The 25,574-nt window shown below is 36.5% G+C and overlaps 3 protein-coding genes across 6 annotated transcripts; 1 reads left to right on the top strand and 2 right to left on the bottom strand.

Annotated features, from left to right (window-relative positions):
• Nucleotides 1–5,206: 5,206 nt before the first annotated feature.
• Nucleotides 5,207–16,017, bottom strand: LOC142637467 (putative ALA-interacting subunit 2). 4 transcript variants are annotated; one of them, XM_075811739.1, is made up of 9 exons: nucleotides 15,879–16,017; nucleotides 15,020–15,115; nucleotides 13,404–13,465; nucleotides 13,234–13,308; nucleotides 13,029–13,145; nucleotides 8,436–8,506; nucleotides 7,443–7,740; nucleotides 6,290–6,579; nucleotides 5,207–5,631 (listed from the first exon to the last, which is right to left on the bottom strand). In XM_075811739.1, the coding sequence occupies exons 2-9, from the start codon at nucleotides 15,090–15,092 to the stop codon at nucleotides 5,607–5,609; spliced, it is 1,011 nt and encodes a 336-aa protein (XP_075667854.1). In that variant the 5' UTR covers nucleotides 15,093–15,115; nucleotides 15,879–16,017; the 3' UTR covers nucleotides 5,207–5,606. The 4 variants fall into 4 exon arrangements, with proteins under 4 accessions (XP_075667854.1, XP_075667857.1, XP_075667858.1 ...); XM_075811742.1 differs by having other exon boundaries at nucleotides 7,443–7,557; XM_075811743.1 differs by having other exon boundaries at nucleotides 15,020–15,105; nucleotides 15,879–15,992.
• Nucleotides 16,018–17,680: 1,663 nt separating this feature from the next.
• Nucleotides 17,681–20,717, top strand: LOC142637151 (pentatricopeptide repeat-containing protein At4g19191, mitochondrial-like). The gene is made up of 2 exons (XM_075811431.1): nucleotides 17,681–19,961; nucleotides 20,065–20,717. The coding sequence occupies exon 1, from the start codon at nucleotides 17,681–17,683 to the stop codon at nucleotides 19,856–19,858; it is 2,178 nt and encodes a 725-aa protein (XP_075667546.1). The 3' UTR covers nucleotides 19,859–19,961; nucleotides 20,065–20,717.
• A 721-nt stretch (nucleotides 20,718–21,438) lies between these two features.
• On the bottom strand, nucleotides 21,439–24,701 carry LOC142633705 (uncharacterized). The gene is made up of 3 exons (XM_075807946.1): nucleotides 23,910–24,701; nucleotides 22,203–22,500; nucleotides 21,439–21,720 (listed from the first exon to the last, which is right to left on the bottom strand). The coding sequence occupies exons 1-3, from the start codon at nucleotides 24,564–24,566 to the stop codon at nucleotides 21,647–21,649; spliced, it is 1,029 nt and encodes a 342-aa protein (XP_075664061.1). The 5' UTR covers nucleotides 24,567–24,701; the 3' UTR covers nucleotides 21,439–21,646.
• Between the last annotated feature and the right edge of the window lie 873 nt (nucleotides 24,702–25,574).

Genomic DNA, 25,574 nt, shown 5'->3' with positions numbered 1-25,574 from the left:
AAATACTCAAAAAAAAACATCACTTTATGCAGTTTTACCGGCATAATTAAACCCTCCTGGAGTATCAAATTTCAATTCAAGTTGTTGCTAGTAACTTTGGTAAAAGACAAGAAGATGATATTTATGGAATGATATGATCAGCATAAAAACAAAAAAAAAATATATGTATAAGAATCATCTAAAAACAAACATTCATTCTTGTATTAAATTCCAAAAAAGTACTTTTGCACCTATACTTAGGTATTACACTTGGAGACAAAATAAAAATAAAGAAAGGAAAGACAACAAGCAAGTCAGTTTCTGCTTAATCTTCGGAGGGCCTTTGGAGTCTTGAGGAGATGGAAGTGAACCGAGGACCCAACGGCAATTCCTTTGCCTTTGGGATCATCTATCAAGGTTATTGGGTTAGCTTGATCACCCAACTCATCCTTTGAAGATTCCCGAAGATCACTTGAAGGCTGTACGTCTTCAATTGCCTTTCTTGTGCAGGTCAAGTTGTTCAGGGGCATCTTCGGGGAAGAGTTGAGTCTTCACCAAATCACCCCCTTATCCCTCGGATGATCCCTGGGCGGCTTCTTGTGCGGTGTCAAGAATGGAAGAAGCGCGACCATTGAGGAGGATCAGTAGACACTCTCTGCTTTCCAAAGAGTGGAAGAGGCATCAACCCCGGCTTGGGAAAGTGCCTCATTCCACACTTGGAGTGCGTAGTGCCTACATACCTCGGGAACCTGAGCCTTGAAGGTTTCATGACCTCCTTCACGCCTTCTATCATAACCGTCTTGTTCGGCTAACTGGTCCCTCGAGTTCTCGGCCTCTTCCTTTGCTTTCTCGGCCTTTTTCTTCTCCTCAATGGCTTCTTCTTTGCCCTTGATGGCTTCTTCTTTGGCCTTCTCGGACTGATCAGATCTTTCTTAAGATCCTCACGAGCCTTCGTGCTACTAAGAGGTTATCCTCGGCTTGGCGAAGCATTAGCACCATCCTCGGCCCGTTTAGTCGTCGTTTCAGATCAGCCTCTAAGCCCAGGCCTTGGCACTCTCAACCTTAGCCAATTTTGCTGTGACCTCCTAGGTTTCTTCATGAAGGTCCGAGATCTTTTGACGGCTTTCACGCCTGGACTCCTCGGCCCTCGCAGACTTGTAGGAATTAATGGCAATCTCTTCCGCCCTATGGGCGGATTGAACGGCCTACAAACAAAACATATAAACCTTAGACGTATAGATATATATAGGAAATAAAAACAAAAGTCAAGGTTTTAGAGAAAACTCACCATTGCAAGCTCCTTCTTCAAAGTCATGAAGACGGTGTGGTCCCTTTTCTTTCTAGCTCAATCATATCCTCGGGGAGTAACGTGCTTGCTCCAAAGCATCTGCGACGCATGCCGCTCTGTCCCTTCATCGGAATTTCTAATGGACGCATCCACGGTGATGACCTCATCGTCCATAGAAAGTTCAGGAAGCCATACACGGACGCGTACGACCGACTGTTGGTCGGTTCTTCTTCCGACCTAGTCTCTATGGTGCGGGCTTGCTTTGCACCCTTTTCAACCTCGGGGCTCCTTGGATACGTAACCCTTTCCTACCTCCACAACTTCCTTTCCCTTTCGGCTGATCCCTTTTTCTTTTGAGATCAGCTATGTTGGCACGTTGAGTTTGGGAGGATGGAGGAGGAGGAGGAAGCCTAGCTTCGTGGCGTTTGTCATCACACTTTTCTTGAGTCCGAGGGCGCACCTCTGTTGGAGGTTCTTTGACTCTAGGGTCATTGTCAGCGCACTCAAGGACATCTTTCAGGCTGGTTTTAATCTTTCGTTGAATGCCCATAACGTCAAGTTCTTCAGTAGTAACCTTTGAGATTTGGGTAGAAGTGCAGAGGATGGAAGTTGAGTCTTAGGAGAGTGGAGTTGATTAAAAACCTCGAACTCGTCCTCGAATCTGGTACGTCAACTTCTTCTTCTTCTTCTTCTTCCTTTACAAGAAGGTAGGAAGATCAGGCTTCACCGTAGGTTAAAATTGTGGAGAAAGGAACTGTGGGAATCCCAAACTGGAACAAATGGTGGCGGTTGGATTGGTTGGGTGACCAAGGTACCTTGAGGAAATGGTGGTCCCCCCGGTAGCGAAACCCTCCACAAGCAACGCTAATCCGAGGAAGACGAGGATCGCGGGCTTTAATCACGCACTTCGCGCCCGAAAGGCTTTTGATATTGGAGTGTAGCCGAGATCAGATGGCCGCACGGAGTTGGCCGTCGGTGTGCACGAAGATCTCGGCTTGTAGGATCCTATCCAATCGCCCGAAATCCACAAGGTTAGGATGACGATCCGCTGCGTGTGGATCTGCAGAGGTTGTCCAAGTAAAAGTGGGTAAGAGTAAGTAAAAAGACGAAAGATAAAAGTATGTAAAAGAAACTTCACCTGAGTCCCTTCCCTTGTCGGACGGGGAGGCCGTCGTGCCAATTTCCTGATATGATCAGAAGTCATTTTTTAGGCCCTTATTTGATTCGGGCGGACATTGAATTAGCCTTGACTTCCGGGTGTCTAGACTTTAGGTAATATTCATCTTTTTTGCTTAGGTGATGGAGGTTATAAACCCGGTTCACGTCGTGGTGAGTGAGCCCTAGGTTCATCTTCTCATTTAAAGCGTCTATGGAACCTAAGATCCTAAAGACATTTGGGGCACACCGGGTGGGAGCCAACCTAAAAGCCTTAAGATAATCCCTAGTCACGGTTCCCGTATTTTCATTCCAGCTTCGATGAACGCAATCATCGGGATTACAACTTCCCCGTTTTTCTTTTTGTATAAAACTCTTCCTCGTTCCATTACCTAATGGATACATCCGAGGGAATTTTGTACTTAACCTTAAACTGTTCTATTTTTTCGTTTGAATCCACCGTAGGACGCAAATCTACCCATTCTTTTGAAAAAAGGGGGGGTGTGGAGAAAAAATAACTATGCAGAAAGGATGAAAGACACAAGAAAAAGAGAAGATGGGAAAGAAAAGAAACAAAAGAAAACAAAAAGCTCGTAAGGAGGGCGAGTATTGAAGAACTTACTTTTAAAAAGGAAGAAAGCACGGTCACCTCGGACGGGGTACTTGATAGACGAGAGAGAGTACGGGGAGATGAAAAGTGTGGCAGTACGTTATGAGGTTTCTTCAGTGTGAAGAATTTTGAAGAAAATTAGTATTTATATGTTAGAAGATGTTTAAAGCGGGCGAATTCCCGCCTCAACCCAGAATCGCTCGACCGTTGGATATGTGTCATATTAATGAAACGTGGGGGACATAGAAGCGCCAACAATCAATTCGGGGCGTTCGCATACCGAAGCATTGGGAACACGCGATGGGTGATTCAAAAGTTATTTCGTCAACAATGTTGCCAAAAGTCTGCAGGGTAACAGGGTCTTTTTAAGTCGAGATTCTATTTTTCTCCCGAGGTGAAAAAATAAAGAAACTCGAGGGGCTATTGTAGGGGTATTGGGCCCGATAGTATGTGAAGGATGGCCCAACGAAGTATTTTCTGGAAACCCAAAATCCGAAGACATCAAAATGGTCGTGGACTATTTACATATCCAAACACGTCGAGGAGTAGATTTGTCCTCGGATTTCAAGGCCGAGGACATAGAAAGAGAAGTTTGGTATCCCTGGGTTATATTATAATGAGTCCTACAATTATGGGGATGCACGGTATACGTGGAGGGCGAGAGAAAGAACGGTGGAATGCCTAAAAATAAAGCTGCTACCAGCCATACATTAAAAAGCTCTGTAAATTGATACGGCCTAGAGTATAGATGGAAGGATGGGACCTGAACATCGAGCTTGGAACTTGGTCCCTAATCCCAGCGGGCTTTAGGGAAGAATGGATGGGACAAGTATCCAAAAAGGGGGATTGCAACCAGAAAAGTGGAAGGTGATGAAGGGAAAGGAAAGGATATAAATAGGAGGAAAGGCATACGAAGAAGGGGAGGGACTTTCTCGAGTAAAAGAGATAGAGCCAATAGTAAATGATAATCAACACTTGTATCCAAACTTGAGAAATATCATTAGAAACCATCCTGGACACAATCCGAGGACGATTTCTCACTACTCTTTTGCAAACGATTCTTTGTTTTCTATCAAGCAGATTTCTTTTTGTAATTGTCTAAACCATCCTTGAAATCTAAATTACAAGCCCATCCTCTACAAATTCATTGTAAAGAAAGGCCTTTCAAGCCCATTTTTCTCCCAGTCGTAGTTTGGGAACTTGAATTGTGTCCTTACATTTACTATTTCACACGTTCAAAAATTTGGACAAACTGATGCAATGCTCTTACATTTACTATTTCACACGTTCAAAAATTTGGATTTACCATTTCATTCACATGCAAAATTAATTAAGAAATGTCCCATATCAAATTATTACTATCATAAACACCGTGACAAACGTGCTTACGAGGTGCGTGTGAAAAGCAAGCAAACGAACTGAATAGAAACAGGTGTGCCACGTACTAATGGGAGGGTGGCATTATAATTAAGAAACCAACCAAGCAATTATGGGTGGATCAGCCGACCAACTTGCAACCAATCCGTGCTCTCCGCTATAATCCAACACGTTGCTTCTCCCTCGTGTTATTTGTCATAACCTGACAAAATAGTCAACTATACCATAAATAATCACTTCCACATTAATTTAATCTATTATTTTTCCTCTGCCTTTTACAATCGATCATATCAAAATTGTTATATAAATTAGGGTATAAAAGCTATAGATCTGGACTTTCTCATACTACAGATAAATTATTTTACAACAATTTTGTAACCTATTGATATAACAAATTCTCATTAATTATAATCTGAATCCACCATTAACATTACATTTTTACTTATAATAACTATTTGAAAAAAACAAATGTCACATCAGTCATTTGTAAAAATGTTATAAAATAGTTTGTTTGTAGCATTTAATTATTCATGGAATCATAGTAACACAATAATGAGGCGATAGTGTGATACTCCTTTCTCTCTCTTTTTAAATTCAAGTCGTGACAGACAAGTTTAAATTGGAGGCTAGCTCTTTACCCGGGTTTTCTGATATTATAAATCCTTTCTTTCTTGTTCTCATTTTACAATACATTACACTCAAATCAGAATTTTTATACAGTTGAATTGTCTCAATTGAAGTACTTAAAACTTGCCAAATAAACAAAAAATGAAAACTTGATGTTGGAAGTGGGAAAGCACACAAGTTACCAGTTTTTTCTGCATAATTATACTATTCTGGCCAATACAATTGTATGTAATTTTTACCTCCCTTCGGATTAAACAAATGTCTATTTAAACAATCAGTACACCTGTTTACACTTTCAGCTTCCAATATGGTGCATCAAAAACTGCAAAACGTATAATGTTCAAGGTCATCCTCTAACAATGATCAATCCTCACTCAATAAATAAATTTTTAAAAAAATTATAGTAACAATGGGAAGAATAGTAATCTTGTAAAACCGTGGATGCGTTCGAACCCCACCACCATGTTTTCAACAAACTCCAATTGTAAAGTGTCTTCTTTTAAATCAAAGAATGCTCTGTGTGTCTTTAATTCCTTACACCTGGAACCTACAACTTCAATGAGACTTCACTTAATTATATCCAACATGTGTGTTCCTGTTGCAATAAATAATAAAATCATTAATATGCCTAAATGGCCAGTCAATACGTGAACTATTCCTACATAAACTCAAACTTCCAACAATTTTTTTTTTTAACACACAAATATCAGCAAGGATGCCACTTATTTAATAAAAAAATCAGCAAGGACGTCAAGAAATACCAGTCAAATTTACCAAGAGACTATTTTAGTTTATACACATTACACACTCCAAAAGATAAAGCTGAGGTGTCTATATGATAAAGTAGTAGATATTCATACTCCAAAGTGATTTCAAAAAATTGAACACTAATGAAAGCATGTTAGCCTGTTAGAGATCTTTTCAGATGGCTCTGTTTGTGTGTGTGTGTGTGTGTGTGTGGGGGGGGGGGGGGGGGGGGGGGGGGGGGGTTGGAGAGAGAGAGAGAGAGGCAGTAGGGGGAGGGGGAGGGGGGAGCAAAAGATTTGGATTGGTGATGAATAACAGGACTAACAAATCGTGGCTAGCATAAGTGAGTCAAAGATGAGAAAGAATTCAAGTTAGACCCGGTTAGAAGGCCTATATATTTAGATGTTGCAGAGACATAACAAAAAAATATGTATATATTTAGATTTAGCAGAGGATGGATATGCAGAGAAAGCAACAAGTTATGATGGGTATCCAAAAAATATTACCTTGAATTTTTCACATGAAGCAACATGAAGACAATGGCAATGACTATACAATAAGAACCAACAAAAATGTAGGCAAACCCGGGGAAGTCATTCTTTCCTCCCAACCAGCTTGATGTTGAAAGAACAAGCTTCTTTTTCCCACCAAAACTATAAGTGTTGTAGTTGTTCATTAGGTTGACTACTATAACATCATTTGCATGCAAATTTTCTTCAATTCTACCATACAACTTCCGGAAGCTAGGGAGAGCAGCTGTGCGCATCCATACAATAAGATCTTCTTGATCACTTAGCTAATTATGGTGAAGCACCCCACCAACCAATACAAAAGAAAAAGATAAGGCCAGATAACATTATAAGAACTCATATTTTAGCCAATAGAGAGAGAGAGAGAGATGGTGCAGAACAAGGGGAATAGACACACCAAGAAGATGACCAAAAAAAAGCAATAACTTTTCCAACATATCATATCCATATAAGGCAGGTACTGAAATTGATTCGGGACTAGGGGTCCCTATTAATTCTCCCAAAATTCCCAGCTTGTAAATCCAAAACAGAATTTCCCTAATCAGAGGACACAACAATCAATCTCATCATGTCATCGATGTTAACATTTACTCAGTGCAGCATTCATCTGACACTAGATAGAAAAGGAAAGAGAACAACCACTGTACAAACCCCTTTCAACTAGTCCTACTATAATGCAACTCATTTTTGTGCAACAAAGTGAAGGTATTATCAATTATTTAATACTTTCCATAAGTTTCAATCATAACAGTTTTTTAATTTCTTAGAACTTTCGGTAAAAGAATTGATGCTAGAACAAATTATCTTAATAATTTTAATAGTGAATTTCGGAGAAAAAGAAACCCACCATAAGCCAAGTGATAAACAGTCAGCACGTGTTACCACGTAGCAAAATCATGGCATTAAAAACCAAAGTTTTATTATATTCCAAATTATATTGTCAGTTACCAACTAAATTTGGACACATGCTTTGTGTAGGGCTGCAAACTATACAGGGAAAAAAAACTGCATAAGTACTGGAGAGGGATGGTTGTAAAGCAGTTGCAAGTTATAATTCAGTAGCCTCATATTCAAGAATAAAGGAATACAAACAAAGAAAAATGAATTTTTGCACACTGGTATTACTCACAGGAACACTTGAATTTAGCTTTCCACCCCCAATCAAGGTCCCATTCTGGAAATTGAAGGGATAAACATGCTTCCCAAATTTGTGATCACGGTCACTCTTCCATGCTATGTTCTTCCTGTTAACATTCAATTCTGATTTCCCACGAATAAATTTGTATGTATCATTAAACAGACTCCATGCTACCAAACCACATGGGACAATTGGAAGACCATTGTTGGACTGTTCAGGTTTACAGAGACTCGTTTTATTGGACCCTAATCCATGCAAGAGTTGCTGATTACTTCTACTTTTGACATACCTGGAAAAGTTTTGGGAGATGTCACTAAGTGGAAGCACACAGTAGAGATTACAAGTAGTACAAAATGTTCAAATCATTTGGCCTGACCCACAAAAAAAATAAAAACCCACAATTCTTCTAAAGAATTTAGGCATAAAAAAATATTTCTCAAATCTAACAATCGAGAAATGACTAAATTTTCCATCTAATCAAGTTAAAAATCAAATTTTGATTTTATTATCAAGGCTCTTAAACTTTTTAACTGTCAATGAATACTTTACATTGAAGTTCCAGAAATTCTATATATAAGATACAGATATATCTAGAACAGTACATAACTTTAAAGCCTGTTTCTTTTCTTTTCTTTTCTTTCCCCCTTTTTTTCCATTTGAAAATAATTCTATTGAACCACATGGAACCAAAGGAGGCCACATGGCAATACTGTAGATCTGAAGCCATAAAATCTAGATAATAGCAAAACAATTCCACCACAATTCCCTCTATGAATCCATAGAACTATACAATTATCATCAAGAAGCCCATAAAAAAGAGCCAGATTTTATGCATAGATAAACAGGATTTAAAATAATAATAATAATAATAAAAGAAACAATTAAAAGATAACAAGAGAAATAAATAATTATAGAAGCAGAGGAAATAGACAGTAAAGATTGTGCCTTTCACTATATCAGAAATTAAAACTAAAGAACACTCACCTTCGGTGGTTTTGATAGTAGTTATCAAGCTGATAGTAGATGTAAATTGGAGCTTTCATATGTCTGTTCACCTGCACCAAAAGTTAAAAACACAAAATAAAGGAAATAGATAATGCAGAAAAGAATGTGAAGAACAATGACCTAACTCTAAGGAGCAAAAAAGGTCCACTATTTCTACAAATTTCCAACATGTATATGATTAACTTCACGTGTAGAGAATCATGTAGGGAAACATCAACTGATGCATTTGCATTTTAAGCAACAAAAATAATTAATTGCCATTCATCAAGGATTGTGAACTTTGAAGATCCAGAGTATCATATCCAGCATGCATCGGTTCTTCAAGGGCCAAACAACACCAGAATTCCCCAGAAAAATGGGCACAAAATTACCATAACAAACCCCAAAAACCAGGCAATGGGCTCAATGGCCACCAACCTAACCAATGAAATTAATGCACTAAAGAGACAGCACCAACTTGATGCAGGCATGGAAAAAGGGTGCAATTGTTTTTAGTATTCGGCCAATCAAAGGCATAATTGCAAGGATTTCTGTTTTTCTTCTCTTTCAACTTCTTATTTCTCTTTAATTCCATGTACTTTTGCATGTTCTATATTGAATCCCAAAATTGGCCCTTATTTCTTTACCTCATGCCCTACCACAATAAAACTGATTACCTTCCACCAATCCACACAAAGAAAAAAAAAGCCCTAACATCAGAATCCCAAAACGCTTCTGTGCAGGGAGACAATATTGGATTCTGCTCTTAGAGCCAATGACTGCTTGAATAGTAGATTGAGGTCAGGGGAATTAGGGGTTTTGTGCAAACTGGACATAAAGAAGGCGGAGATCATTCTGACTATGACTTTCTAGTTTTTTTATTGTGTAGTGTGGGTTTTCAGATAAATGGATATTCATTTGTATTCCGACTCTTCAATGTTCCATTCTGTTTAATGTTAGATTATGTGGATCTTAAAAAGTTCAAGAGCTTAGGGCCAAGGTGATCCATTCTCTCCTCTTTTGTTTCTAATTGTTATAGAGACATTGAGTTGTATGATAAAAAAAATAAAATAAAAATCCATGAGGGTGGTTTCTTGTCAGGTTTTACGGTAGGCAATGCAGACAATCATGATCTAATGATATCCCATTTGCTTTTTTCTCATGATACCCTACTTTTTTCTGATGCAAACCCTAATAAGATTGGGCATTTGAGTTATATTTTTACATGGTTTGAAGCTATTTCAGGCTTGAATATGAACCTGGGAAAATCAGAGTTGGCACCGGTTGGGGATGGTACAAAATATAGATGCCTTGGCAAAAATCTTGGGATGAAAAACATGTGTGTTACTGATGAAATATTTGGGTCTTCCTTTAGGAGCCATATTAAAAGTGAGTTCCATTTGGAACACTATTTTGTAGAAAATGGAAAGAAGACTGGTGGAATGGAAGCGGTTATATTTGTCTGCATGAGGAAGAATTACTTTGATCAAGAGTACCCTTTCCAACCTTCCAACATATTCCTTCAAATTGGGGGGCTGGCTGTAAAGAACTTAAAGTTGTTCAAACAAGCATTATTTGGGAATAGGCTGTGGTGTTTTGGGAGGGAGAGAGAGGCTATATGGAGCAGGTGATGGATAGGAAGTATGGTTCTATGGGGGGAGCTTGGAAGGTGTACCACTTCTGTGAATGGGCCTTAAGGGGTGACACTTAGGAAATATATAAAAAGGGGATAGGAAAGTTTCTCACGTTTTATAACTTTGGAAGTAGGTTTTATAACTTTGGAAGTAGGAGATGGGACAAGAATTAGATTTTGGGGTGATGTATGGTATGATGACACTCCTTTAAAGGAATCTTTCCACGAGTTATTTCGTATAGCAAGGAATAAGGAGGCTTTGGTTGCAAGCTACATGCATTTTAGTAATGAGCCGGGACATTGGGCATTTAATCTTACTAGAATGGTGCCAGATTGGGAGCAGGAGTCTATCTTAACCTTCTTGGAATTGATATAGTCAGTTTTAGTGCAAGGTCAGGGAGAGGATAAAATGTGTTGGAAGCTGGCTAGTCAGAAGGGTTTTGAGGTGAGTTCTTACCATAGACCTTTAGCTCCTGGTGGAGCTGTGAAGTTCCATGGAAAAGTAGTTCAAAGCCTAAGGGTATGTTTGGTAACTGTTTTTTCCCCTTATTTTTTGTTTCCAAAAACAATTTTCTATTTTTGAGACTAAAAAACTTTTTTGGCAACCCAAAATGGACAATAAACAAAAATTGTTCTCAAAACTCAATTTGTGAAAGAAATTGAAAACGTATAAAATACTGATTTCAATTTCTAATTATCAAAAATCAATGAAAACACGCATTTAATTTAATGAAACTGTCTCATTTAATGAGTTAGCTAGAGTTCAAATCCTTAATCACAACATATTTTAGTGTTTTCTATTTTTTTCTTCAAAAAACTATCTTTTTAATTTCAACTAACCAAACATGTTTTTTATTTCAAAAATACAATAAAATTGTTTTTTCATTATATTCCCACAAACAAGTTTTTGAAAATAGAAAACAAAAAAGGTTACCAAACATAACCTAAGGTTCCTTCAAGAGTTTCCTTCTTTATTTGGACTGCATCTGTGGGGAGAACTTTAACAGCAGAAAATCTGAAGAAGAGAAATATCATTTTGGTTAGTTGGTGTTGTATGCGTAAGCAAGATGGGGAGACGGTGACTCATTTGCTTTTGCATTGCCTTTTGCTAGAGAAATATGGGATATGGTTTTTGGGTATTTGGAGTTCATTGGGTGATGCCTAAGAATGTCGTAGATTTACTAGCTTGTTGGCAAGGTAGATTGTGAAGACATAGAAACAATGCAATATGGAAGGTTATTCCACACTACTTGATGTGGTGCATTTGGCGTGAAAGAAATGCTAGGATTTTCGAAGGATCTAAGCATCTATCTTAGAAGTGAACATGCATTTTCCAAACTTTGTCCCAGTGGATGATGGCAGTAGGAGCATATCCTTTCTATAATTTATTAGATTTTATGGATGATTGTAATCTTAGAACCTAAATGTGTTATTCATCTAGTATACCCCCTGAATTTTTTTTTTTTTTTTTTTGAGAAACATATACAACCTGAAACTTGATGTATCAGTTTCCTCATCAATAAAATTTATTACTTATCAAGTAAAGAAAAAACTAAAATCCCTAACGTCATGCGTCACACCTAAATATCATAAAAGTTTTGTTATAGACTAGAGAGAGAGATTGAACAGTACACAGAGCTATTAGAGAATTTATATTTCAAAACCTGTAAAATAAGGGAAGGACTAAAAAAAAGGTGCAGTTATAAACTTCAGTAAAGGCTTCTGTAAGCATGAGTTTGTTTCACCATAGTAAGTCAAAACTGATCTAGAAAAGTCCATCTATGCCATCAATTTAGCTCAAAATTAGAAGGCCTTCTAGGTAGAGGGTGGGGGAAAGCAACAAATAAACAAAGAATATGGTAGATTGGCAGACAAATTTGAGACTTAACCAATGACTTTGAAAGAAACTTAAATCAGGAAAGGGGAAAAAAACTAAAATTATTTTAATTAAAACATGAAGCTCGTAAGCTTGTGGATTGGTTGGCCCACTAATTGCTTACATGAAATGAAATATTGTGTGAAAATTTTTTGCATTCACCTGGGACTCAACATAACAAGGAAGCAGCTAAAAAGATCTTTAAGCCATCTGATGCCCTATTGCAACTTTATATTTAAAGCAATAGCATTTGTAGATAGAGACTTCTAAAGAAGACAACCTACCAGGTTTACTCACTAATATGTACATGGATTGACCTCAGCAGTAGCTGATAGATCAAGTGCTGATCATTTTGATGATGTGCTTAAAACAAGCTATATTACTCAAGCAGATGGATTTTATACTTTGTATTGTTCAAAAAAACTAATATTGCCTGATCACCTACACTTGCTGGCAGTCAATATGATGAAGGTGATGACAAATCTATGACTCCATTGTTACCTCCTTCAGTAAAAGATCAAGTGCTCTTTACATGTAAGAGACTGAAATTCCATAAAACAAATGATATAGACACAGTCAAAATTTTATGCAGAACTATTATTAACACTTTAGAAGAGAAAAAATAATATAAACTGGTTGGACTACTGAATCTATACTAAGAGCACACATGAAATTTCTTCTGAAAAATAGCTCTCCCTAGATTTGATCATGTATAGGAGTCTAGCTACCAGCTATTCTACTACTATATGACAGTAATTTAAGCACTTGAACAGCAAGGAGCACATCATTCTACCCATTTAAACTTTCCTAACTGCTGCTTCTTCTTTTCTTCCTTTGGCAACTGAACTACCCCAAGTTCTCAACCCAAACTACTTGATTATAATATCAACATTTTCATCTGTAAGATGCTAGGAATTGTCAGGAGATTTAGGATAGAAAATTGTGGTCAGCTAAACCTAAGATAGCATGTACATTAATTAAAGGAAAATATTTGTCAAAATTGAAGAATGAATTTTGAAAAGGAAGCACATAAATCAGAAATTTTCATTGAATGGGGTAAACACCAAAAAAGGAAAAACATTACCTTTAAGGTGCGAGAACAATTTTTTGGATATGAGCTATCTTTAATATATCCCAGCTTATTGCTTTTAAATTGTTCTGGTACACAATCAATATCATATCGGTCCACAATTTCAACAACCTATAAATCATATATCATATAGATAATCATTCACAAATCTGTGCTCCATAAGAGTGTGAGCCTTTGAAGGGAAATAGAGAGTACTTACACTTCGCGATGCATGAAGAGAAACAAGGCCAATAGGAATGAAAATAGTACCGATCAATAGAAATGTCAAAATGACCTGCAGAGGAATAGTCAAAACCACAAAGTAGACACATAATAATGAATGGTTGCTTATGGAAGATTCAGATATAAATAGCAGCCTTGAGAAATTACCCATGTTGGTGTTAGTACAGGTTTACAAGCCGGAAGATTCTGCTGTGTAAACTTATTAATAGCTGCAAAAGCACCATACTAAAATCTATTATACATCAACCTAGATTTAGTTAATAAAAATATGTTTATTGAAAAATGTTGACATATCCCCAAAGGATAGTACAATCATTGGGTGATTATAGCTTATGCAGTGAAGGTCACTAATTCTATTCTCCCCCTCGCCTAGGGACCAAACTCACTCATCTAGAATGGATAGAAAGACAGTTGATATCATGCCAATGGGAATTTTCTGGGAAGATAATCTCCAAGTTGCAAGATTAACCAATAAATTAGAGAGAAGAAAAAAAGGCTCAACTAATGGTGGATATATTTGATTCCATATTATTAACTTTTATAATTCTTCCAATAACTCAAGCTCAATCACAAAAATGGGAATACAGTGCATCTGGACAACATTAGTTCCTCTTAACATACTGGAGAAATCAGTATCTATCTGAGAAAGAAGTGATGTGACGTCCTTCCAAGCAATGTTCAGACAGATGGCTTTCATTTATGCATGCAGTCAAGTAAATCCCTATATGAGAGAGAGAGAGAGAGAACTATGCCATAAAATTCAAGATGGGGTAATTAACATTCTTGGCTATGCACTATTAAACCCAACAATTAGAAATGAGGCACAATATTGGTTTCCTATAAGCATGTGCAGAGCCATATTAATATTTTAAATAGAAGGTAGAGTAAAGACAGTGATCAAACTCAAGATCTTCTACTCTGATACCATGTTAAATTACCGATTGTCCCAAAAGCTTAACTTATTAGGAAATTGAGAATTTAATCACTTATCCATAATTATAACCAACAAAGATAATTCAAATGAGCATGAACTGAAGTAAATGATATAAAGACATCTAAATCCAGATGTATGGAAATTAAACAATTATCTTAATTTCTACACTAGTTTAGAAAGCTCAACACCCTTAAGAATCTGCTTCTCATAAGTACCCCTTCTAAGGCACCTCCTACCAGCTGAACTGTCTAGAATAAAAAGTTGGAAAGGGATACTGTAATGACAACCAGTCTTCTTTAAGGAACATAAGTAAAATATAAATACAATCCCATTGCAATAATTTCAGTCAAATATAATGATCATTAGGGGATAATAAAAAATGGTAGCAAAATAGATAATAAGGTATATGCAATCGTGCACATAACGTGGGAATCAGACACTTTTTCTAGCATTAACCCCTCACATGTCTAAAACTTCCTAAAGTTTTATCAAGTATGAATCAATTTTTTGTCTTTTCAGTTAATAATCTAATACACGGTACCCATTCTTCCCCACAATGGTTAAAACCAGCACAAAATCCTCTCCTAGTTATATGACTAAGACAATTAAGATATCAAAAGTCCATTGAATAAAAGTATAACTAGTGCAATTCTTCAATTAGTTGTAAAAAGTGCACATGAACACTCAGCTCAACTTATTTCTACAATCTCTACAAGAGAATCAATAAATGTAAAGACACAAACACAGAGAGAAATCTTAAAATTAATCTTCCCATGAAAATAACTGTCATGAATGAGAAGTAGTAAACAACAAAAACAGAGACAATTGCCTTGACTTCTCCATAAAGGCTTTCGAGTAGGCGGATCTGATCTTTCAACTGTTGAGGCACTCCCATTATCCATTTCAGCAATGCCACTGCACAGAACTAATCTTTTGAAGTCAGCCCATATAAGTTCCAACAACAATACAAAAACTGCACCAGAAATGAAACTTTCCCACACATTGCACCATAAAGAAAAATATTTTCTTTTTTCACGTAGAGTTGTCGCAAAGTCGGCCTCAAACTAAACACCAAAGATTGCTGGGAAAACAATGCTTCAACCTCAGGGTTGTGGCTGATAGAAATCTTGAACTTTCATATATTCAAGATACAAAATATGGGTTCAATGCAGTAAGATAGGTTGTTGCACACAACAACAAGGAGTAAAAAACTGGTGACCGTGACCCGATTTCAAATTTCAAAAATTTATGCCCAAATTCCTATTTTTTGGGAAGAAATCAGAATGCCATACTCTGCCTCAGTTCCAGAATAAATTAATTTCCTTTAGAATTGTTTGGATAACCAAGCGGGGCATATCATTATGATTTTAGAATACAAAACAACGAGTTAAACCCAGTTGATTGTGCAAACTGGTACAATTCTTTTATTAAAAAAAAAGCATGGTTCTATTTTTAAACTACCCAAAACATTCCCTATAAATATTGAAGATTTTAAGGTTGTCAAGCAAAGATAGGATTGAATAGGCAAACCCCAAATGTAGTACGTACATTGTAACATTCAGAAACCGCTAGCGTTATTTTTTCTGTTCAACTTGTCCTAAGTAACATACATACATACATAATGAAAGAAGGTGAAGAAAATAGTTGATTAGAGCATGCACGTTTTGTGAGCAAGAGAAGAAGAGTACCTGATAGATATTGAGCAGAAATGGGAAGGTGATGGATTGAATTCTAGAGGAGAGGCGAAGATGTTGAAGAAGAGGAATGAGGGGAGAGATATTGCTTGGTGTGATGGAATTTTTGGATGCTTGAAACTTTAATATTTCCCTGCTTTATATTCTTTCCTTTTCAGGGGAGACTTGCCAGTTGCCACGCAGAGACACGTATGATATGAAAGACATTTATTAGTCCGCCCGCATCATAGGATAAGACTTTTTTTTTTTTTTTTTTTTTAAGAGTCTCCACTGCGTCACAATAATTTTTTATCATTAGATCAAGATTCTATTTAGTTTTTTTTATAAATGAGAATTGAATCTAAATTTTTTATTGAACCATAAAAGATTTTACTAGAATCCACGAATGAAAGACATTTGATACGAGAGAGAGAGAGAGACATTTATTAGCCCGTTCACAACATTATATTTTTATTTACTAATAATTACTCTTTAAATTTAATTTGTAAAATATTTTGAAAAATAGTCCGCAGATTTAACATTTTTCATCTTTCCTTTGGGGGGCAATAATATTATTTCCACTCATTACTCTGTCTCTACGTGCTAGTTTATATGATAACAATAAAACCAATCACAATTAGCAGCAATAATAATAAATAAATAAATAAAAGGTAAAATTAGCATTATAGGAGGGCGGTTTTTTTTTTTCTATTTTCAGTTTTCCAATCATAGAGAAAAGGCCAATTGATTTATATATTGATTTGTCTGCCGGAAAATAGTTGATATTATCAATGCATGAAAAACTTGATTGTGACATGCTTGGCATTGTTTAATGGCATGCCGATAATTTCTAGAGAAAATTTTAACTGAAATTTTTTATTTGCTTTATGTACAGGAAAATAGTCCATGTGAGCAACAGTTTTTATAATTTTTGGAAGGTGTTTGACAATTGACATTGCTCCTTTTTCTGTTAATTTGTATTTTCTTTTTCTTTTTAGTAAATTTACAACTTACACCCTTAAAGTTTGGGGTGTTTAAATTTTACACCTTGAACTTGAAATTTCAAATTTTAAATTTTACACCCTAAAATTTGAGAATGCTTAAATTTTTTAACTTAACGTTTCAAAATTTGAATTTTACCCCTAAAATTAGAAAGTTGTTTAGATTTTACTTCTTAAAATTTAAGGGTATTTGAATTTTATATCCGAAAGTTTCAAAATTTAAGGTATAAAATCCAAACACCTCTAAACTTTAGTAATGTAAAATCTAAATTCTAAAATTTTAAAGTATTTGCCCGTTTGGATGCACGTTGCGTTTTGCAAAGCTAGGTTTTCACGTTTCCTTTCTTTTTTTTCTTTTTTTTCTTCTGCTGCTGCACGCGTCAGGGTGGACAATGGTACTGTTCATAAACAGTAACCGTGATTTATTGACTTTTTCGTCCTTTTTGTCACATCTGTGGGTCTCGTGTACTGTTCATGGGACTCACAACTTCACTTTTTAGCCAATTTTTTTATTAAAAATGGATCTCACAATACTATTCACACATTTAAAAATTATTTTGCTACAGTGCTTTCAATTTTCAGTAATAAGTTCTATCCAAATAGACCCTATAAAATTCAAACACCCTTAAATTTTAGGTTAAAAATAAGTCGGGTTACACATTAATCCGTTTTTTGCTTCCAGTCAAAATCAAGTACTTTTTTTCGAGTTCAAGTCGGGTCACCGGATCCGGATCCAAATTTGTGACCCTTGTGGTTGTGGAGAGAGCGCCAACCTTGGAAGTACCAGAAGTAGGCGGCATGGTCACCACACCAAAAATGACTATGCCTTGCATGCAGCGGTTAAGAAATCTCCATCTCCATCTCCATCTCCTCCATGACACTTTCCCACATTTTCCCACCACCCAAACAAAGCCTTTCAGCACCTTCTCTTCCCTCTTTAACCTCTGCACCAAACCCCAACACCTTCAACAAATCCATGCCAGGTTCACCCTTCTTGGCCTACACCAAAACCCAACACTCTCTTCCAAACTCATTGACTGCTATGCCAATCTTGGCCTCCTCCATCTCTCCCAACAAGTCTTCATTTCCATTACCAATCCAAGTTCTTCTCTTTACAACACCATTTTGAGAAATCTGTCCAAGTTTGGTGATTTTGAGAGAACCCTTTTGGTGTACCATGAAATGGTCATGAAGTCCATGTACCCAGATGAAGATAGTTACCCTTTTGTTCTGAGGTCATGTTCTTGCTTCCCAGATGTTGAATATGGGAAAAAGGTTCATGGGCATGTTTTGAAACTTGGTTTTGATTCATTTGATGTGGTGGATGCTGCTTTGGTTGAGATGTATGGGAACTGTGGTGGTTTTGAGAATGAGCAAGAACTGGTTGTAAGAATGTCAGAATGGGATTTGGATTGTTGGAATTCTCTGATTCTTGAGGCTTCTCAAAATGGAAATTCTGAGGAAAGTTTTAGGCTTTTTGAGAGAATGAAATTGGAGAGAGTTGAGCCGGATTCAGTTACTATGATTAACTTGTTAAGGACAAGCGTTGATTTGAACTCACTGAAGGCAGGAAAGGCTATTCATTGTTTGGTAGTAGTGAGCAACTTGTGTAAGGATTTGTTAGTGAGTACTGCATTATTGTCTATGTATGCTAAGCTGGGTTGTTTGAAAGATGCAAAATTGTTATTTGAAAAAATGCCCGAGAAGGACTGTGTTGTTTGGAATATAATGATATCAGCCTATTCTCGAAATAGGCATGCCCATAAATCCCTTGAATTATTAAGGTTTATGGTAAATTCAGGGGTTAGAGCTGATCTGTTCACAGCATTACCTGCAATTTCTTCAATTGCGCAATTAAAGTCTATTGAGTGGGGCAAACAATTGCATGCTCATGTGATAAGAAATGGTTCAGACTATCAAGTATCAGTTCATAATTCCCTTGTTGACATGTATTGTGAGTGTTATAACTTAAATTCAGCGAGGAAGATTTTTGACTTATTGGAGAACAAGACTGTGGTTTCATGGAGCACAATGATTAAAGGATATGTAACCCATGATCAGTCTGTTGATGCTTTGTCTCTCTTTGCCAAGATGAAAGCAGAAGGAGTCAGAGTCGATTTTATTACTCTTATTAATGTTTTGCCTGCTTGTGTCAGCATTGGGGCATTAGAAAATGTAAAATACCTTCATGGGTACTCAGTGAAATTCGGCCTTAACATACTTTCATCTGTTAATACGGCACTTCTTATCAGCTATGCAAAATGTGGATGCATAGAAATGGCCCGAAAGATTTTTGATGAGGAGAAAATCAATGGCAAAGATCTAATCATGTGGAACTCTATGATCAGTGCATATGCTAAGCATGGAGACTGGTCTAAATGTTTTGATCTGTACAACCAAATGGAGCAATCAAATTTGATTCCAGATCAAGTAACCTTTCTTGGGCTATTGACAGCTTGTGTAAATTCAGGCCTTGTTGAAGAAGGTAAGGAGTGTTTCAAGGAGATGATGGAAACTTATGATTTGCAACCAAGCCAAGAACACTATGCTTGCATGGTGGATTTATTAGGGCGTGCTGGGCATATAAATGAAGCCAGAGAACTTGTAAAAACTATGCCCTTCAAACCAGATGCTCGGGTATGGGGCCCATTGTTAAGTGCTTGTAAGATGCACTCAGAAACCGGGCTTGCAGAGTTTGCTGCTGAGAAGCTTATAACTATGGAACCAAAAAATGCTGGAAATTACATATTGCTCTCCAATATTTATGCTGCAGCTGGAAAGTGGGATGGGGTTGCTAAAATGAGGAGCTTTCTTAGAGATAAAGGATTGAAGAAAACCCCTGGCTCTAGCTGGCTAGAAGTAAATGGACATGTACATGAGTTTCGTGTTGCTGATGAATCTCATCCTAGGTCAGATGATATATATACCATTTTAAGAAACATAGAGTTGGAAATCAAGGAGGCTAAATACAAGAAGGCAGAAAAGCTTTCTTAAACTTCAATTTTCTTCTTTGGTGAAATGCAGGGTGCATATGACAGCCATTAACAGCCTTTTATTGAGATGAATCATGACTGCATTATGGGTTGGTGTCAAAGAGGTAATATCATAGGAAGGATTGAAGGACAGAGGTTAATTTTTAGCTACCATTTTATGGAGCTTTTTGATCCTCAACCACCTAAGATAAACAAATTCATTGTCAGGGCATTCTCTTCATGGTTCTCCTTGGATGTTACTTTGCTCCGTAAAGCCAATCCAAACAATTAGGACAGGCTATCGGCTATCTTTTGTTGTTCTGGTTCTATTGTCCATTTGACCATCTCTTGCTGCCCATTATACATGTCCGCCTTGCAGTACCGTGTTTCATGTTGAGGGCTACCCCTTGCAGGATCAAAGACAATATTGAATCAATGCAGGAAGAAGCAAATTGAGGTAGAGCTATTGTGCCTAGAGGATTCTCACACTAGCCGAAAAGGCATGACTGTTTACAGTGGCTCAAAGTGTACTTTGACAAACAAACTGACGTAGAATTAGACGAGGGACCTCCTCCCTAATTTTTCTTTTTCCTGATTTTTCTTTCATACACAGCAAAGCATTCTCTCCCTCACTGGATCCATCCTCTCTTAAATTGTATAATGAGCAGTAGACCTAGTTTTTTCAAGGCAACTCCCGGTAGAGGCAGTGGCTCAATACAATTAAAATTGCCACTGAATTTTCTATTTTACATTCCCAAAAATGGAATAGTTAATTGTTTCCAGTCACTTGTTTACCCTTGAAGAAATGCCTCTGACCTTCTCCATTCAACATCACATTGCAGGGGTGGCTTTCATTTCAGAATTTCATGTTTTTGAACCACAAATCTCATCCAGCCCAAGATGTATATAATAGAAATCAAATCTGTTCATTATTATTTAATGAGACTAGTTTTATTGTTGTTTTACATCTTAAAATTTAATTATACTTTTTCCTGTGTAAGGAGCTTAGTTAAAAAGAGGTCAAATTGCAATTTCCTCAATGTCTGATTGTCTGGTGTGTTCCATCATCGGGGCTACCCTTCAGTAATGAGAATAAAGTTTCTATGTTGAGCCATAAGTTATTACTGTTCTGTTTTCTTGCGTCTTAGAGAATATAACTCGTTGGATGGACCAAAGAAGAATATTTTGTGAAAGTATATGCTTCTCTTGCTTGCATTGTTTTCCAAATGTGGATGTCTATTTTTGCAATTGCGACAAAGCAAAGTGAAGAACAAAAAAAAATTATTGTCCTTGTGTGCACTGGGATAAATGCAGTTCCATGAACAAGATAGACTTTTCCCAAGAAGATGATGATGAGATTCAGATTGGTACTGAACACACAAAAACCATGTAACGGGATTCTATGATGGCCTTGTCTAATGAACCAGCAACTTATGCCACAGCTTTAGAAAAGCCGGATCCTTGCTTCATTAAATCTAAGAAGTTCATAGTAATTCACAAGCACCATTAAAGCCATTTGCAATGTCTCAGTCCCAAGAACATTTTCAAGAGCAAACCCAAAACAACAATTTCACAAGATGCTAGCATACGTATCCATAAGCATGTTGGAAACTCAAATTATATATATTTAAATTAATATAAACAAACTACACAAGTATCATTAATGTCAAAATTTATGGGTTGGACTGATTGAACCCAACAGTTAACAGAACATCCATAAGCCCTTCAACAGGTTTAAATAAATTCCTCTACCAGCCATACAAAAATTGTTTGTTTTCTTCTTCTAGAAGCATCATTTTCTTGATGGTTATTATGAACCTTCCATCTCTTCATCCTGCTCTCCTTTTGGAATACTGCTGCTTCCAGATTCTGGTCGTTTGAAAGCTGAAAGAGAAGCAAAGAACGTATTAATAAGACTCACAATTTACAAGAACATGAAGCAAGATTGAGGAAGTATCAAGCCTGGAAACAAAGGTCACCAAAATTATACTGATGCAGGACTTCATATTATTCTAAAAGACTGTTAAAAAAGCTGTTAAATATTACCATTTCCAAGTAGTAGAAAACATAACTTATCAAGTTTTATGACAATTCAACCATTTCCCAAAGGGCCATGAAATTACAAAGCCCAAATCAATGAAAAATGACAGAAAATAATGAAAGGAGAACTAAAAAAAGGAAAAATCCAAGATGAGAACTACTCATAGTTTGTTGTAGAAAAAAAAAAAACAAAAAAGAAAATATAACACAAATAATTTCAATAGCACAAATGTAAGTAATTATAAATAACAAAAGTTGGCATTGATCTTGTTAAATGCACAGCAATGTGTCATTGGGTCAATAACAAGAGGGAATATATTACTCACATTTGAGAGATGATCCAGCAAGACAAGTTAGCCTTGACTTTGTATTAGCCTCAGCCAACGGATTTGGCTTTTCCTTAATGGCCATGCGAACATCCCATACACGTATAACCCCATCTGACGATGCAGATGCCACTAAATGTGGATCATCAACAGAAACAGATCCATCACTTCTTGTGAGTACTACAATACCTTTCAAACGGACAGAATGTGCGTCCTCAATGCAATATGCAACCTTCCCACTGTTTGTATCCCATGCCGTAATGCTCCGGTCCTCACCACCAGTGTATAGAAGTCCATTCTGTCAATTTTTAAAATAATCTATTAATTAAAAGCAAGAGAAGAAATTGATAACCGAAATCTAACAATGGAATTCAGCAGAGCTTAGCCCATCACTAGAAAATAGCATCTGAAATTATCCATTCAGTTGCTTCCAGTTCCCAGGGGGAAATTTTTTCCCTTCCTGGTACTTGAAAGAGTTAAATATCAAATCTCATAAAAATAAAAGATCTTGTAAGTCCCACAATTACTCTGCCTCCTAAACTGTCAAGAAATTAAAGCTTACATCACATGTAAGCCTAAATTGGTGATACTTTGCAGCCTCTCACATCTGTATCAATTCAAATATTGACCTTTATGCTAAGAACTTCCAACCTCTCACATTTTCTAATGCTAAATCATGATGATGAAGGTGAGTATATCTCTTTTCCTTTGAAGCCACTCATATGAATAAAATTGTGAAAATTGTACAAAAAGGCATAGGTTTCAGAGGGTCCGTATGATCAATTATTGATGTTTTACTTTATCAGGTCTAGCATTTTCTTTAACATTCTAAGTAAGTATAAGCAGAACTAAATCTGGCAACTTCTATCACACACACACAGTTACTGGATGTTGCATTACGTATGGACTAAGAACCATATTAATACTATTAACAATGGCAGGCTGTTAATAAGGGTAAAACAAAATGCCACTAATCAAATCTATTTTGTTGGCTTATTATGTGCCATATGCATACGTGCTCCCACTCATGAACCGAACAAGAGTTACATAGTATATGTGTCTGTTCAGTAGATGACTTTGACAAGATAAATCTAATCAAGGATTTTAATGAGAAAAGGAATTCCATGATCAATAGAAGAGCTAATTTGTTGTAGTTAACCCACTCAACACAGCGAGGCCATAAAATACACAAGCAATATCAAGATGATGGTCTGGCAGACATGAACCTATACAATTTGCACTTCATGGAGGTGAAGCTGATTGATTCACCAACAACCACTAGTCCACTCTTACAAAGAAAATTTTCAAATTCAATAAATTTCATGAGCAAGTCAGTTTGACTGATCAGTGTAAAAGACCTTGAGCATTCTGATAAATAATCAAACAGGGATCCCCATAATAAATAGTGAGAACCAATTCATGAACAACCTTAATTATGTTGCAGCATAAAGGCCATTACATAGTTTAGTTCTTACCATTGCAACAAACAAAGACCCCTAACCTATCTAACAGCATAAATATGGAAATGATCTAAAGGCAACTTGTGATAAGTTCAAGGAAGCGCGGCATAAATGTAGTTCCAATCCCAAATGATGCTCAAAATTTCATCTTTATAATTCATATAAAACAACAAAACACAAGTAAATGTAACAACAAAGCAAAGCAAAGCATTAATACAAAAGAAACCAATTCCGAAAACGAACTAACCTCGCCGGGCGAGGCACAAAGAACCCTTTTCTGCTTGGGATTCTCCAACTCAAAAACCAACCTAGCATCCTCAGCCTCGTGCACTCCAACCTTATCCTCCACAACCATAAAAAACTTGTCCCCACTAGCATCAAACTTGACCAAACTAGCCTCCTTATCCAAGCGACCACAGAAGCTCCTCTTCCCACGAACCAAGTTAACCATAGCCAAACAACAGTCCCTAGCAACCGTCAAAGCGAGCTTCCCAGAAGGGTGGACAGAGAGATCATTGATTTGCTTCTTGTGGGGGCGAAGAGACTTGAGGAGGACAAATGGGTCGGCGTCGAAAATGCAAACGGTGCCGTCGGCGGAGGCGGAGATGAGGTTGCGAGGGAAAGAAGAGAGGTGGGGCGGAGAGTAGAAGGAGAGGGAAGTGAGAGAAGCGGAGTGGTCATGGAGAGAGCCCAAGCAGGAGGCTGAGGGGAGGTCGTAGAGGTGGATTGTGTCGTCGGCTCCGCCTGAAGCGGCGGCGGCGCCGCATGAAGCGACGGTGGTGATTGGGGACTGGTGAGATGGGTAGGAGAAGAGTGGGGTTAAGGTGAGGCCGTTTGGGGTTGGGTGGGGTTTGAGCTTGAAACCCCATATGTATTTCTCGTACGACCCTGCTATCAAACTCATGTTTGCTTTTGCTTTTGCTTTGCTTTCTGGCTGCAGCCTCTCTTGCTCTGCTCAATGGAAACTTGAAAACCCTTGCGAGATGGGAGGAGCAAAGGTTTTAGTTTTGGCCCTTTTGGGTTTTGGCGTTAAAATAATAATAATAATAATAACAAATACCCTTTATTTGTTTTCCTTTAATTTTTTTTTTTTTTTTTTAATTTCACAAAAGAGAGTATCTAGATATTTTTGAGTATGGGATTATTCTTTACCTTGAGATGTGTAACAAATTAATCGATATCAATACCTTTTAAAAAAAAAAAAATTCAAGCACTCAGTTCATAATTTCATATTAAATCTCAAAGATAGTGTTGTTCTACTTTAATAGATAGACTTGAGTTTAATTAGTTATTATTTATAATTTTATATGATTTCATTTGCTTTTTTGAATTTATAAAGTTAAATTTTTTACTTTTGAAGTTTTAGGGTTTAATTTATTAATTTTCAAAAAAATTTGATTTTGGAATTATGAGTTAATTTGTTACAAACGCTAAACTATAGGGTTTGGATTGTATAATTCCCTCTCTTCTTTTGTTTCTATCCCATTACTAGGAGGAAAAAATAATGGAAAAAAACAAATATATATATATATATATTTACTTTGAAAAAGTGTAAATATGTTTTGTAAAGTTTAAATTACAAATTACACTCTGTATGCTTGACATGTTTTCAATTTCATTCTTTCATTCCAATATCTTAACTTTATTATGTTTTCAACTTAGTTATTTCATGTATTATGATGTTTAAAAATGACATAAATCATAATATTTCTCACTTTTCGAATTTAACAAATACCAAAAAAATATGTTTTTTTAATTTTTATCCTAAAAAATAATAAACTTTTTGGAAAAAAAATTAAATAAATATAATATAATATAACAATCAATATAAAGAAAAAAAAAAAAACTTTTGGGTACTAAAAACATAATAATTACATTTTTTTTAATAACCAAACAAAGGCTGAAACATATA

This window comes from Castanea sativa, chromosome 5 (assembly GCF_040712315.1).
Source record: "Castanea sativa cultivar Marrone di Chiusa Pesio chromosome 5, ASM4071231v1".
Taxonomy (NCBI): Eukaryota; Viridiplantae; Streptophyta; class Magnoliopsida; order Fagales; family Fagaceae; genus Castanea; species Castanea sativa.
This window is presented reverse-complemented; position numbering and strand designations above follow the sequence as displayed.

What these genes read in the sequence shown, in the direction of transcription:
- LOC142633705 (XM_075807946.1), bottom strand. Translation starts at nt 24,566, where the DNA reads ATGAGTTTGATAGCAGGGTCGTACGAGAAATACATATGGGGTTTCAAG. An exon ending in TTTGTGCCTCGCCCGGCGAG is followed by an intron (nt 22,501 to 23,909) that starts GTTAGTTCGTTT and finishes AAAAATTGACAG; the next exon opens with AATGGACTTCTATACACTGG. An exon ending in TGCTGGATCATCTCTCAAAT is followed by an intron (nt 21,721 to 22,202) that starts GTGAGTAATATA and finishes CTTCTCTTTCAG; the next exon opens with CTTTCAAACGACCAGAATCT.
- LOC142637151 (XM_075811431.1), top strand. Translation starts at nt 17,681, where the DNA reads ATGACTATGCCTTGCATGCAGCGGTTAAGAAATCTCCATCTCCATCTC.
- LOC142637467 (XM_075811739.1), bottom strand. Translation starts at nt 15,092, where the DNA reads ATGGATAATGGGAGTGCCTCAACAGTTGAAAGATCAGATCCGCCTACT. An exon ending in CTGTACTAACACCAACATGG is followed by an intron (nt 13,309 to 13,403) that starts GTAATTTCTCAA and finishes ATTCCTCTGCAG; the next exon opens with GTCATTTTGACATTTCTATT. An exon ending in ATTGTTCTCGCACCTTAAAG is followed by an intron (nt 8,507 to 13,028) that starts GTAATGTTTTTC and finishes CTTTTGGTGCAG; the next exon opens with GTGAACAGACATATGAAAGC.